Genomic DNA, 14,324 nt, shown 5'->3' on the forward strand with positions numbered 1-14,324 from the left:
AACCACCGTGAATGGCATCCCACATAGAATCAACGTTAAGAATGTATGTACAAAATATTATTACGATTTCAACCCAGGTAAGAAAAAAGTTATATATATATTCTTGCATAATTTCTTTCATGAATAACAAGCTTCTCACTCCGTACACAACGCATAAATGGACACACACACACAACACAACACACACAAATAATACATAAACATTCAAACAAAACACATAAAGAACAAAAGCAGCAATAAGAAAAATGTAAAAGAATGAAAACTAAAAATAACATAATTGTATAAGAGAGTTTATATTGTTATAGTTAATTTTTGCTTTCTGTAGTCGCAGAAGTACATATCCAACAAAGGTCCTTGAGCTTCAGGGGAGTACATGAACTTCTTGAAAATATATATAACAGTGTGTCCATATGTTCTTCCGCCTCCTAGAGTAGAAACTATATAGCTTTCCATCAAATTCTAAAAGTATTGTCACATACTGTGCTAGGCAGAATAATGTCACCCCAATTACGTCTACCTCCTAACTTCTGGAATCTGTGAATGTGTTTGGTTACATGACAAAGGGCAATTAAGGTTGTGGGTGGAATTAAGGTTGCTAATCACCTGTCTTTAAAATAAGAGGATGATCCTGGATTATCCAAGCAAACCCAATGTAATCGAAAGGGTCCTTAACAATGGAATAGGGAATCAGAACATAGAACCAGAGAGATGGCAGCATGAGAAGAATTTGGCCAGTCATCGCTGGCTTTGAAAATCTAGGAATGGGGCAATGAGCCAAGGAAGGAGGATGGCTCTAGGAGCCGGGAAAGACAAGGAAACAGATTCACTTGTAGAGGCCCCAGAAAGGAATGCAGCCTTCTGACACTTTGATTTTAGCTCAGTGAGATTCGCGTCCAAATGCTGATCTACAGAACTATAATATTATAAATGTGTATTGTTCTAAGCCACTAAATTTGTGATAATTAGACCACAATAGGAAATTAATGCACCCACAGAAGTTTAAGAATTATTAATGTATTCAATAACTTTAAGATTATAACTATATATTTATTTATTTATTTATTTTTGTGAGGAAAATCAGCCCTGAGCTAACATCCATGCTGATCCTCCTCTTTTTGCTGAGGAAGACCAGCTCTGAGCTAACATCTATTGCCAGTCCTACTACTTTGTTTCCCCAAAGCCCCAGTAGATAGTTGTATGTCATAGTTGCACATCCTTCTAGTTGCTGTATGTGGGACGCGGCCTCAGCATGGCTGCAGAAGCAGTGCGTCGGTGCGCGCCCAGGATCCGAACCAGGGCCGCCAGTAGTGGAGCGTGCGCACTTAACCGCTAACCCACGGGGCAGGCCCTATAACTATATATTTAAATGTGTAAATATTATCAAAATTACTGTAAAGGCATGCTAATTTTTCCTAAATATTGTAGGGTTACATAATTTTGAAATTGCTCTAATTTTAACAGCAGCAAATTGCATTTCCTGTTCTGCTAGTGTCTAAGGTGTCTGATTTTAACAGCAGAAAGTCTAATATCATGGAGCAGCAGTTCCTGCTCTCATTGTAGTATTATTACTTCTGATTATAACACAACTTCAAAAAGCTTGCCTTCATTATATGTAAAGTATAAGAGTAACGGAACAAATTTATCTCCTAATGTCGATAATTTCATAATTGTAAATCCCACTAAAATGTTTATTTTTGTTATAATCATTGCATTTGTTTTCACAAAAGTGTCAATGGAGTTGATTTTAGTAATATTCTTATTTTATAAGTAAGAAACAAAGGGTCTGAGAACCAAAGTTCGCTTACCTGGCAGAACTGAAATTTCAACCAATTACCTTCTGATTCTATGCTCTTTCAAAAATGTCTACATAGAACTCAAGAACACTTCACATCTACAGATTTCTCAACACTTTAGAAACTACTTTTACATAGATTATTCCTCTCCCGAGCACTAGGCTACATCTCTTCTTGGTGCATTTCTTATTCATCTTTCATGAAACATCCTGAGTAGGCCAAAAAGGCTTGGTGAGGCTAAAAGGGGAAGCGCCCTATCCCAGAGGCCTGTAGGCTCCGCTGAAATTCAACTCACTTTTGTCTCCTGGAATAAATGCTTTACCTGGCTGGGAGAACTGATGGTGATAAACCCTCTGAGACTGTGAGTTCCTTGAAAACAAGGAAAATCTCTTATATGATTATCAAAGACCCCGATAATGAGAGAAAGTGCAAAACGCAAACGCTTCAAAATGTAAAGTAGAAATGACCCTTTCAATCAAGGGAGGCTTGGCACAATGCGTGTCCAGTCAGGAAAACAAAAAACTATTGGTTATTTAAAGTTACACAGGTTTTGGAATACTGAAAAGCAAAAGCAGATCTAAGGTATTCTAACGACAACTGAAGGAAACAGGATCCATATGCAGGGGTCTGGGCACAAAGAGAAAAAGTCGAGGTATTACAATCTAGAAATCCGTAGAGGAGGCCTGCTAATGTAAGGCTTGAAACTCGGGGATGGTGGTAATGATTCCGGGTTGAGGGTGATGATTCTAGTAGAATCCAGAGTGGGCGGGGGGGGGGGGGGGGGACACCTGAAACTGGGATCAATTGCTACTATACCAAAGTGAAAAACCATTGCTAAAGTAATACTTTAAGAGTTCCCTCTCTAGCGTTCTTTTTTCATAACTGAGAATAAAGTGTAGTGTGCAGAACTGCAGCCTCATTACAATGTTAAGATACAAAGGTGCAGGGAGGAAGTCACTTTACTGAGCACATGAGTCTCTCTACGTGATTCTTTTTTACAGGAGTAGTAAATTCTAAGCAACAAGTTGTGCTTAAGACAATTCCCCAGCAAACGCTTAAAATTCAAATTCAACTCGAATGCATTCCAACTCTTTAATGAGAATTTAAGCGGCTCTGAAAAGAGCCTTTGGGTTTGATGGCGGCTGTAAACATATTTACTTGGAGCTGGTGTACTTGGTGACGGCCTTGGTGCCCTCGGACACGGCGTGCTTGGCCAGCTCCCCGGGCAGCAGCAGGCGCACGGCCGTCTGGATCTCCCTGGACGTGATGGTCGAGCGCTTGTTGTAATGCGCCAGGCGCGACGCCTCGCCCGCGATGCGCTCGAAGATGTCGTTGACGAACGAGTTCATGATGCCCATGGCCTTGGACGAGATGCCGGTGTCGGGGTGGACCTGCTTCAGCACCTTGTACACGTACACGGAGTAGCTCTCCTTGCGGCTGCGCTTGCGCTTCTTGCCGTCCTTCTTCTGCGCCTTGGTCACCGCCTTCTTAGAGCCCTTCTTCGGGGCTGGAGCAGACTTCGCCGGCTCAGGCATATCGACGGAAAACAAACAAAATCAAATACTGAAGTGTTTGCTTATTTGCAGAGTCTCGCCTTTTATAGAGGATCTATGCAAATAAGGTATTCAAGAATGTCGACATCTGATTTGGTATTATGCTAGTAACGGGGAATATGCACATTTGTTGGCGTCATATCTCTTTTCTTATTGGTTGGCTAGTCAAAAGATGATTTTAACCAATCCCATCTCGCGTTTTACAATTCCATCCACCACTATAACTGGCACCTTATTGCTTTTTTCACCACAGTTCTTTTCTGTTTGTCCTGTCGTCGTTGCCTTCTTGGTTTCATTCATTATGTCCGGACGTGGAAAGCAAGGAGGCAAAGCTCGCGCAAAGGCCAAGACGCGCTCTTCTCGAGCTGGTCTGCAGTTTCCCGTGGGCAGAGTTCATCGTCTGCTCCGCAAGGGCAACTATGCCGAGCGGGTGGGGGCTGGCGCGCCGGTGTACCTGGCGGCGGTGCTGGAGTACCTGACGGCCGAGATCCTGGAGCTGGCGGGCAACGCGGCCCGCGACAACAAGAAGACGCGCATCATCCCGCGCCACCTGCAGCTGGCCATCCGCAACGACGAGGAGCTCAACAAGCTGCTGGGCCGCGTGACCATCGCTCAAGGCGGTGTTCTGCCAAATATTCAGGCAGTGTTGTTGCCCAAAAAGACTGAGAGCCATCACAAGGCTAAGGGCAAGTGAAGCGTTTTACGGTGTTGTAGTCTCAATTCGGGAAATAAAAGGCTCTTTTCAGAGCCACCTACTTATTCTGGAAAGCGCTGCAATACTTAAGCCTAGGAGAGGTTTTTAAATCTTAAAAAGTTTCACTTAAATTTTTTTCATATTACTTTTTGGCTTAAAACTTTAAAGTGGAAAACGCGTGTTCCCATCCTTGCCACAAAGGAGTAGGTTCATTTTAATTTTATGCAGCATAAAACCTTTGAAATATTCGTGTAACTAGATTTCGGGCATCCCCTTTTACTGAAGTACGTTTATAAACACACAAAAAGCATCTGTTACAAGGAATTGGAATTCTGCGTCAGGACCCTAGTTAAGGATGTACGCTATGGAAATGGCAGAGAATGGTAGCAATCGAGGTCATAATGTCATAACGTTCACAGATTACTTTGTATATGCACTGTGTATATACATGTATACGTAATTATATATATGCTGTATGTTCGAATAAACTTCCTGTCAGACAGTCTAAAATAGCAATAAAACAAGAGAAGAAAGGAAGGATGAATGACCAATGACAAGTCAGGGCGGGCTTTTTAAATTTTACTAATGATGTCATTCTTACAATTTTTTAGCCCATTGGTTATTTCTCTTCAGAAAAAAACAATGAGCTACACTAGAATCAACACTAAATGAAACTTCGCTTTTATGAATTCAAAGTGCACTATACACTCGAAAAACATTTTGATTATATATTCAATATTTAATGGAAATCCAATCATATTTCTCTGAAAGCAATCTGAGAACCAGTTAGACCGCAGCGCGGAACCTACGAACCAGACTGATCTGCTCCTATTATAAATAAGGTCAGGACAGGCTTCCTACTACTCTCCAGCCGGTTTCTTTTTCCGTGTTATCGTTAAGGCTCGCACTAAACAAACTGCTCGTTAAGTCCACTGGCGGGAAGGCGCCGCGCAAGCAGCTGGCCACCAAGGCGGCCCGCAAGAGCGCGCCGGCCACCGGCGGCGTGAAGAAGCCCCACCGCTACCGGCCCGGCACGGTGGCGCTGCGCGAGATCCGCCGCTACCAGAAGTCCACCGAGCTGCTGATCCGCAAGCTGCCCTTCCAGCGCCTGGTGCGCGAGATCGCGCAGGACTTCAAGACCGACCTGCGCTTCCAGAGCTCGGCCGTGACGGCGCTGCAGGAGGCGTGCGAGGCCTACCTGGTGGGGCTCTTCGAGGACACCAACCTCTGCGCCATCCACGCCAAGCGTGTCACCATCATGCCCAAGGACATCCAGCTTGCGCGCCGCATCCGAGGAGAGAGGGCGTAACCCAAGGCTGCTGTTTCCTCGGTACTGAAAAAGGCTCTTTTCAGAGCCACTTGCTTTGTCAACAAGAACAGTTGTAACGCTTTCCTTTATTTTACCTTCCTTGGCAAAAGTAGTTTTTCAGAAATTCTTAAAAACTGGAAGTAGTAGTACACACTGGATTTTCTACAAGAATTTTATTTATAAGATTCATAATAATTTGTGGTGTGTAATGGAGTATAAATTATTACTTAATTTTAGAAAATCTTTTCACTTCTCACTGCTCAGGATCTTTCCAACTACAGTTGTATTTGATGAGAAGGGCCCGGAGGTGTGTATGGAATGGCCTCTAGGTATGAAAGATCAAAAAGGATACCCTCTTAAATAAAACGACTTGCCTCTTAACATGCAGCCTTATGTCTACATGGAGCGTGAAAGAAAATTACTTATAATCAGTGGGGTCAAAATCTAGGAAAATCAATCAAAGTATCTTAATGGGTCTCCAATCCACTGGCAGCCTATAAAGCAAATACAGACCTGACTTTTCACATGAAGAAATTGGTCTTTGTGCCATTACCTTATGACAGTTATCAAAGTTTAAAATTCAAAACAACAAACCAAGTCTCATAAATATATAATACATGTTTTTAATATATAACTCATCCTTAAGGGAACCGTCAGGAAGATAAACCTAGTTCAAAGGAGTACAGGAGATTATCAAGACTACATACAGTTCATTAAGGTGAAGGAAACCAGAATAGTCACCCCCAAAATATGCCTGTCTGGAATAAAAATTATGTTGGGCTCAAGGAAGTTAAGAAGCAGCAATGTCAGGAAAAGCTCTCTCTAACTTCCCCCTTTACTGCCTTAAGACAAGATATAATTCTGTACTGGAGACCATTCTAGACCCTTATCAGCCCAGAGAGGCACCAGAGGAATCTGCAAACAAGCCCTACTCTGTTATTTCTCTCATATATTTACCTTTCCAGAGGTTACCGCCTTTAGAAGCCTGAAACTGCTTTCTTTTCTCCTCTCATTTCTCTACAAATCTATTGTTCTTTGTTGAAGATGCTATATAAGTTAGAGTTCTAAGCCACCTCTTTGAATTACTCTTTCCTGTGTGTCTCCTATATATATATGAAATACACATGTTGTTGAACTTCTGTAGGTTTTTCTTTTGTCAATTTGTGTTTTGTTACAGGGGTCCCAGACCAGAAACCAAGTTGGATGGAGGAAAAATTTGCCTCTCCTACAATAGAAAGAAGATTGAAATGAAATTAAAAGAGCAAATTTAGATAAAAAATGTTCCAGTCCTGTGACACAATTATAACTTTTAGGTTGTCTTTTCTACTGGATAGAGAGAATTTTCATCTATAATGGACAAAAATCATTGAAATTATCAACATCCTACAAGTTAATGTCTAAATTCACAGACATTTCATAGATACTGGACCCTAATAAATAGTCAAACAGAAGCACATTCCCGTAGAATAATCAAAATATACTCAGGCAAGGCTTTTAGACTATGCTCTCATATGACAACGAAAGGAAGTGCAGTCCATCCCTTTGCCTTAATTCAATATTCGGATATTTCTTAACAGGTTTCAGAGCTGTCCTACAGTGACCAAAGTCCTTCTCTTGTCCTCAGTGAGCCCATGCCTGATGAAGACTCTGCTTTTCTGTCCACACTTTCCACCTTCCTGTATTGTATGTACCAATGATGATTTGCCATGACTTTGTGGGACAAGTATTCACTTTCCCAGTCCTAAAGAAGAAGAGGAAAGGACCAGCACCTCTCCTAGACCCACTTAACCGCCAATCAAGTCAAAGTCACATGACACCTCCTGTTTATCTTTTTTCAAAAAGATAAAATCATGATTCAGCAAATCTAAAGTGAACACGTGCCTAAGAGTGTATCGAACTCATCAGTGAATGAAGCAACAGGTAAAACGATATGATAGGTTCAAAGAACATTTAAGAAATTAGGGTATTTGTAGAAAATTTAACAAAGAAATATTAAGATAGGATTGTTAAATTAGGTTAAAACAAAATTAATTAATGTCCAAGAGGCCATACATCTTTGGAGTTATATATGTTCCACTGGACAGAAATTATTTGCATCTCTACCAAATAAAACCTTGCAAGTTAATGATTAACTTCACTAAGTTTCGTACCTTTAATCAATAGTAAACAGTGAGATGATCAAAGTACATTTTCATAAAATACTTGTGGGGCCTTTAACCTTTTATGATATTGGAAATCATGGCCCCTCCTTTTTTGCTTACTTCCAAGTCTCAGAAAAATTTTCTCAACTGTAAATCCTTACTAGAAAAAAATAAATATGTAGAACCTGCAAGATAAATTTCTGTGAAACTTCATGGTATAAATCCTTGACATTCTTATTTTACTCGTTGATCAAGTACTAGACACTTTAACTTTTTATTCTTTCTAGATTCCAAAGTAATTGACCTGATTTTATTATCTCAGTCTGTCTTGGTCTTTACCTAAACGCTTTTGTACTTCCACTAAATGATTTCTTTTCTTTTTCTTCTTTTTGTTTTTTGTTTTTAAACCACCAGAGTGTACATTCTATTGCACAGAAGCTTAAGCTCTTTTGGACACTAATTGTTTTAGCAATCCATTTTGGATGCTCTTTCTCAAAAAAACACACTTTTGGAAAAAAAATATTAGCATAGATTTTCAGATAATCTCCATCTCCTAATATCCTGCCCTTGAAGAATTCTAAGGTCAACAACTTTTCTAGTAGCCATCTATTCTTGCCTTGATGAGTAATGGTTAATTTGACAAGGCTCCCATAGTTCCCTAACATGATTTCATTTTACTTTTATTTTTTTCCAATGCTTCATTCTAGATTGAGGCAAGTCTCTGTAGCCGAGCTTCTTAGAAACACACTGAATGTCCACTGAATTCCAAAGCTCATGGTAGCAAGGCTTGGTAGAGATCAAGAAACAGAGAGGGGAAAGGAAGAATCTTGGAGCAGCACTGCCAATGGGAAATAACACAAGTCACATATGTAATTTTAAATTTTCCAGTAACCACATTTTAAAAATTGAAAAGATGCAATTATTTTAATAATATATTTTATTTAACCCAAAATATTTTCATTTCAACATGTAATCAAGATAAAGACATTATTAATGCAATATTTTACACTCCTTTTTTCAGGCTAAATTTTCCAAACTGAGTATATATTTTATTCAAACTGATACTAAATTCTATTGGAAATAAGTTGATTTGGACTCAAATTCCATAACTTTACTGTTGAAAAATTAAGTTCACATGCCCAAGTTGTTCAAACATACCTAAAAAGGTTTTTTTTTTTGGTGAGGAAGATTCTCCCTGAGCTAATATCTGTTGGCAATCTTCCTCATCTTTTGCTTGAGGAGTACTGGCCCTGAGGTAACATCTATGCCAATCTTCCTCTATTTTGCCTCCACAGCATGGCTGATGAGTAGAGTAGGTCTGCATCCAGGATCCGAACCTGCAAACCTGGGACTCTAGAGCGTGCATAACTTTAACCACTCGGCCACTGGGCTGGCCCTGAGTATCAGCTTTTAATAGAGGTAATAGGCCACATGTGTATGGTGACAGATGGTAATTAGACTTTGGGTGGTGAACATGATGAAGTCTACACAAATAAATAAATTAAATAAACTTCAGTACCTCAGCAGCATCAGCCACATTCCAAACGCTCAAAAATGGTTACTGACTACTTTATCAGACAATTCAATCCCAGGGGGAGCTGTCTTGGGGGTGTGGGGATGGTGATGGAGACTGCTGGCTAAATTGAGGGAATATATAAAGTTAAATGTAGTCATGTAAATTTAGCGCTTTTAAAATCAAAGATTTGCCCATATAGAGATATGGAGATTATGAAAGCAACAGAACATAGGACTGGATTGCAAAATACCAGATGGAGAGATTTCAGAATATTGGGGAGTGTTGGGGAAGAGGGAGAATCCCCCTCTGCCCTTTCCCTTAAGGTTCTTATGGATGGCCAAATAGTTAAAAGACAGGTTAGCAGGAGAAAATAATACCAAGTTTAATAACATGTATACATGGGAGAAACCAGGGAAACTGAGTTTCTCAACACATGGCTGAGGTTTTCATCTTAAATAACATCTCCAGCTAAAGACAAAGGAGGATGTTGGGGGGAATCAGTTACGGGAGATTACCAGAAAAACACAGTAAATAAGAGTAAGGTTATTAGGCAGATTTAAGGCCTCTCCTTCCATGCTGGAAAGAGTTTTCAGAGATAACGTCATCCCTACCTCTTCCCAGTACAGAGAAGGAGATACCTTTATAAATGGAGATTTCCCTTATAAATATAAATGTTTGTCTGACAACCCTTTTACAGGGCCACCTAGAGAATGTGGCTTGGGAGAGACAAAATTTTTGATAAGCTGGGCTTGTTGGTGCCTTTCTTATTATAACATCTATTTTACATTATATTACAGCCATCATATGGTAGTGGCTCCTTCCTGAAACAGGTCTTCCATGTTAAATTCTTTAGGCAGTTTGAGGGAGGTCGAATGTCCATCAGAGAAGATAATCAAGGTAAAGAGACATATTTCAGGGTGGCCAATTTTGATCTCCCACAGGAGGAAGTCAATCTGTGGGGCATGAAGATAGAATTTCCTCAGGTAATTACAGTAGTCCTCACTGATTGACTGTGTGGAACATTTGACCAAAAATTTACCTTTTAATTTTCAAAACACCATCTTTGTGATATCAGGATTAACATTTCCATTTTACAGATAGAGAAACTAAAGTGAAAATGAGGGAACACGTCACAAAACACGTCCTGGACCTCCGAAGGGGAAGTGTAGAGAGTGCCGAGGGTCCAAAACACCGAGTATGTCTCCCAATAACAAACATCCCAGCCCATAAGACTCGTGTTCCTGTTGCCCAACGGATTTCAGCTCTTTCCTTGCTTTCTTAGACTATTTTACCAATATCGCTAACTGTTTTACCTCCATTTAAAATGTACAAAAATGCTTCTTGGGAAAGAAAGAAGTCATGGACTCGTTTACATGTCAAGTCTGCATTTAAAATGCGAGGAAATGTATAAATCTTGGTTGATGACGTGCCCATGGTGTGTAAGGATTCTAATAATTCAAACTTGAAAGATATTAGCTTGATAGGTACAATCATTTCAGTCACTTGATAAACCAGAGAATTCTTTAAATGCCCTTCAACAGGGCATGTTGAAGAGAAGTCAGGGAACTAGCAGGGACTCACAAAGCTGTGTTTATCTCCTCCCGGCTACGTCCCACAGACTCATAGGAATTTATGGGCGGGGATAAATTCAATTTCATACTAGCCCCTCCCGCCTGCCCAACCATCCTCACTGGTAGTTTTCAAACAGGTCCGCTATAGGGTTATAAATAAAAATTTCGGCTGTTTTTAACGCCAACAGTCTTTAGTTGGTAGATTGTGATTTAGTGGTAGCTATGTCTGGTCGGGGTAAAGGCGGTAAGGGTCTCGGTAAGGGTGGTGCTAAGCGCCACCGCAAGATTTTGCCCGACAACATCCAGGGCATCACCAAGCCCGCCATCAGGCGACTGGCCCGGCATGGGGGTGTCAAGCGCATCTCCGGCCTTATCTACGAGGAGACCCGTGGGGTGCTCAAGGTCTTTCTGGAGAACGTGATCCGCGACGCTGTCACCTACACCGAGCACGCCAAGTGCAAGACAGTCCCCGCCATGGACGTGGTCTATGCGCTCAAGGGCCAGGGCCGCACCTTGTACGGCTTCGGAGGCTGAATCTGAATTCACAAACTCGAATTTTGCAGTCATAGTCAAGGCCCTTCTCAGGGCCACCTATCCACTCACTTCAAAAAACTTGTGACATTGAGTTCGTGTTACGTTGTACGTTTATTTAGAAATGGGCATGAACTGAATTTTTGTGGTTCTGGGTTCGACTGCTTTATCATAGCTTAAACTTAACTCTGAATGTGTTAAATGTTAGTGTGGCGTTACGGGCTTGGGGCTCCCTGATGGCTTTTCCAATATAGGTAGAGTCCCTGAGGACCAAATGTCTCACTTCCAGTAGCATTTATTCATTCTTAGGATTTCTTTATCCCATCGAGTTACACAATCCAATTAACTTTGTAGTCAATTTGTTAACACAGATTTTTTTAAATCTAGTTACCATTTATCTGGAAGTTTAAATGTTAAAAAATATGTAGGTAATGCTTTATTAGCCTACTCAAATTTTGAGAAAAATTGGTAAAATTTAAATACTCAGCCACTAGCTGGCAACTGGAAGGGAAAGGGAGCAATGACAGTCGCCCAGACTAGAAAGTGAAGACACCAGCCTCGGTGGCTCATGGGGGACTTCTCTCAAGCACCTATATTTGGATTATCTAAATTTATCACCAGTAAAATGTTTTTTAACCCACAAAGAATTTGGGATTTGTCTCATGTCACATCTTTTCCCTCATACAATAAAAGCAACAACTTTGGGGCTTGCCCCGTGGGGTAGCAGTTAAGTGCTCGCGCTCTGCTGCTGGCGGCCTGGGTTCGGATCCTGGGCGCGCACCCATGCACCGCTCGTCAGGCCATGCTGTGGCGGCGTCCCATATAAAATGGAGGTAGATAGGCAAAGATGTTAGCCCAGGGCCAATCTTCCTCACCACAAGAGGACAATTGGCATGGATGTTATCTCAGGGCTGATCTTCCTCACAAAAAAAAAAAAAAAAAGTAACAACTTTAATTCATCTAACAAACCCTTTAGCTTTTTTTTCCAGCTATAACTGCCAGAAAGGGAGCTACACAAACACATTACCCCTGTGCTGGGACTCAGCCACACCGAATGTCTTCTCATGTGCCAGTACTTGCAAAGGAAAAGGAAAAAAATGTCCCCAAAGTAATAACTGTCTTCTGTGTCTTGCCTTCAAAAAAAGTCACTGGCAGTGGCCTATTTAAATGCTCTTCAAGGTATTTGATGCCCTTCTTACCTCTTATCACAGATTCCTGCCAGCAGGCTAACTGACCAGAGTACTGTGGGGTCAGTGGGAAGGAGGGGAGCATTTATGTTATGTAACTTTCTTTTGGTTCTTACACTTTTGTTTTTCCTGATGGGTCCTGTGATGGCGTCTTAAGGTGGCCCCCAGGATTCCCCCTCTTGAGGTTCACCCTTTTGTGATCCAACCCCTTGAGTGTGGACATGACCTGTGACCTGCTTCTAACCCATTGTTAGTGCCATCAAGTCGATTCTGACTCCTAATGATCCTGTGTACAGCAGAGTAGAACGTTGCCTGGTCTTTTTGTGCCATCCTCTCACCTACCAGCACTTCAGCCAGTGCTTTGCTACTATTCAGAAGATTTTCATGGCCAGTTTTTTCGGAAGTGGATGCCAGATTCTTTTTCTTAGTCTTTGTCTGGAAGCTCTACTGAAACCTGTCCACCGTGGATGACCTTGCTGTTATTTGAAATACCGGTGGCATAGCTTTCATAGCAACACGCAGCCACCACAATATGAGAACTGACAGAGTTGTGGTGTGCTTCCCTGGTTGGGAAATGAACCTGAGCTTGGTGGTGAGAGTGCCAAATCTTAACCACTAGACCACCAGGGCTGGCTTTCTAACCCATAGAGTACAGCAAAGGTGACAAGATGTAAATAATTTTGTGTATATAATTGTTATGTAAGATTGTAATATCTGTCTTCCTTGACCCTTGCATGGTGGCTTTGATGGATCCAGTATCCACGTTGGTAGGCCCAAATGACAAGAAACTCAGAGGGCTCTTTATGAAGTGAGGGAGGCCTCCAACTAAAGCCAACAAGGGCTTTAAGCCAACAGCCAACAAGAAAATGAGACTCTCAGTCTTACAACCCCAAGGAAACAAATTTGGCCAACCACTAGTGAGTTTGAAAGCTGATTTTTCCCTTCTCAAGCATCCAAGAGACCCTCGATCCCAGCTAACATCTAGGTAGCATTCTTACAGAGGACCCAGCTAAATCATGCTCAGACCCACAGGACTGCCAGGTAATACGTGGATGTTATTTGAAGCTAGTATATTTGAGGTAATCAGTTATGCAGCAATAGAAAACTAATACACTTAGCTAACAACTTCGCATCTTCACTAATCCATGTTCCATCTACAATAACAGATATGATGAACTGAAATTGCAATCTTTATCTAATGGAAGACTTACATTAAAAAAACAACAACAACAAAAAACTATAGTGTGACCATTCTGTTTTACAACTACGTAACCCTCCACACATATACCCAGTTCTGAACTGACCCATACATTGGTCATGCTTTGCTAGCTTCCTAATAGCAAGTCTATAAGCCATCACGTGTCCTCAAAAGAAATTCATCTATGTCATTTTGTTTTGAACAGTACAAAAAGAATGGTCTACTTCCAAAACATTAACACATGAAACATGGATTTCCATCCATATCCCCTGTGCTTCCTACACTTCTAGATCTACTCTTATTCCTGTTTTTTGTTCATTTTTTTCTGTCTAAATAAATACAGAACCAAACACTGAAGGCAGAAAAAACAAAAATGACATATAAAAGAAAAATTAGGGCTTCAGAACCTGCTTCAGCACCATTTAGGATTGATTATATCAATAACAGCCTCAAGGCAAAATACGGTCAGTAATAAAGTTTCTTTTTAATGTATATTTGAAGAATTACCTTTGAAACAGTCTACAGTCTACAGTCAACTCTGGGGTCCAGTGACTTCCCCAGGACTAGCCCAGTCTCTATTGTGTAACTGACATTTTGAGCCTTGGTATCCTTTGTAATACAGATAATTCCTCATAGCATGAATTAATATTTGTCTAGCACATACAATATTCTTACGCTGTGAGCATTTTATTTAAAACAACCCAATAAGTACTTAAGCATTATACAACAAAGCTCCACGGATAACCACTATAAAATTACTCTAAAATGTTGTTTTTAAGTTTGTCCAATCGTTTAGATTTTAAGGAATAAAAACACAGAAATTGGGATACT

General features: G+C 40.8%; 3 protein-coding genes and 1 pseudogene across 3 annotated transcripts; 3 read left to right on the plus strand and 1 right to left on the minus strand.

The window, feature by feature from the left end:
• Positions 1-2,897: 2,897 nt before the first annotated feature.
• LOC147915393 (histone H2B type 1-C/E/F/G/I) lies at positions 2,898-3,349 on the minus strand. Its single transcript, XM_087438128.1, has one exon. It carries the CDS (start codon positions 3,326-3,328, stop codon positions 2,948-2,950), a length of 381 nt encoding a protein of 126 aa, XP_087294254.1. The 5' UTR covers positions 3,329-3,349; the 3' UTR covers positions 2,898-2,947.
• A 256-nt stretch (positions 3,350-3,605) lies between these two features.
• On the plus strand, positions 3,606-4,126 carry LOC147915394 (histone H2A type 1-E). The gene has a single exon (XM_087438123.1). The coding sequence runs from the start codon at positions 3,648-3,650 to the stop codon at positions 4,038-4,040; it is 393 nt and encodes a 130-aa protein (XP_087294249.1). The 5' UTR covers positions 3,606-3,647; the 3' UTR covers positions 4,041-4,126.
• Positions 4,127-4,404: 278 nt separating this feature from the next.
• On the plus strand, positions 4,405-5,364 carry LOC101398963 (histone H3.1-like; annotated as a pseudogene).
• A 5,406-nt stretch (positions 5,365-10,770) lies between these two features.
• On the plus strand, positions 10,771-11,134 carry LOC106802098 (histone H4). The gene has a single exon (XM_014788697.2). It carries the CDS (start codon positions 10,800-10,802, stop codon positions 11,109-11,111), a length of 312 nt encoding a protein of 103 aa, XP_014644183.1. The 5' UTR covers positions 10,771-10,799; the 3' UTR covers positions 11,112-11,134.
• Positions 11,135-14,324: the final 3,190 nt, after the last annotated feature.

The sequence above is a fragment of the Ceratotherium simum genome, chromosome 13, assembly GCF_057802395.1.
Source record: "Ceratotherium simum simum isolate JZ-2026a chromosome 13, ASM5780239v1, whole genome shotgun sequence".
Taxonomy (NCBI): Eukaryota; Metazoa; Chordata; class Mammalia; order Perissodactyla; family Rhinocerotidae; genus Ceratotherium; species Ceratotherium simum.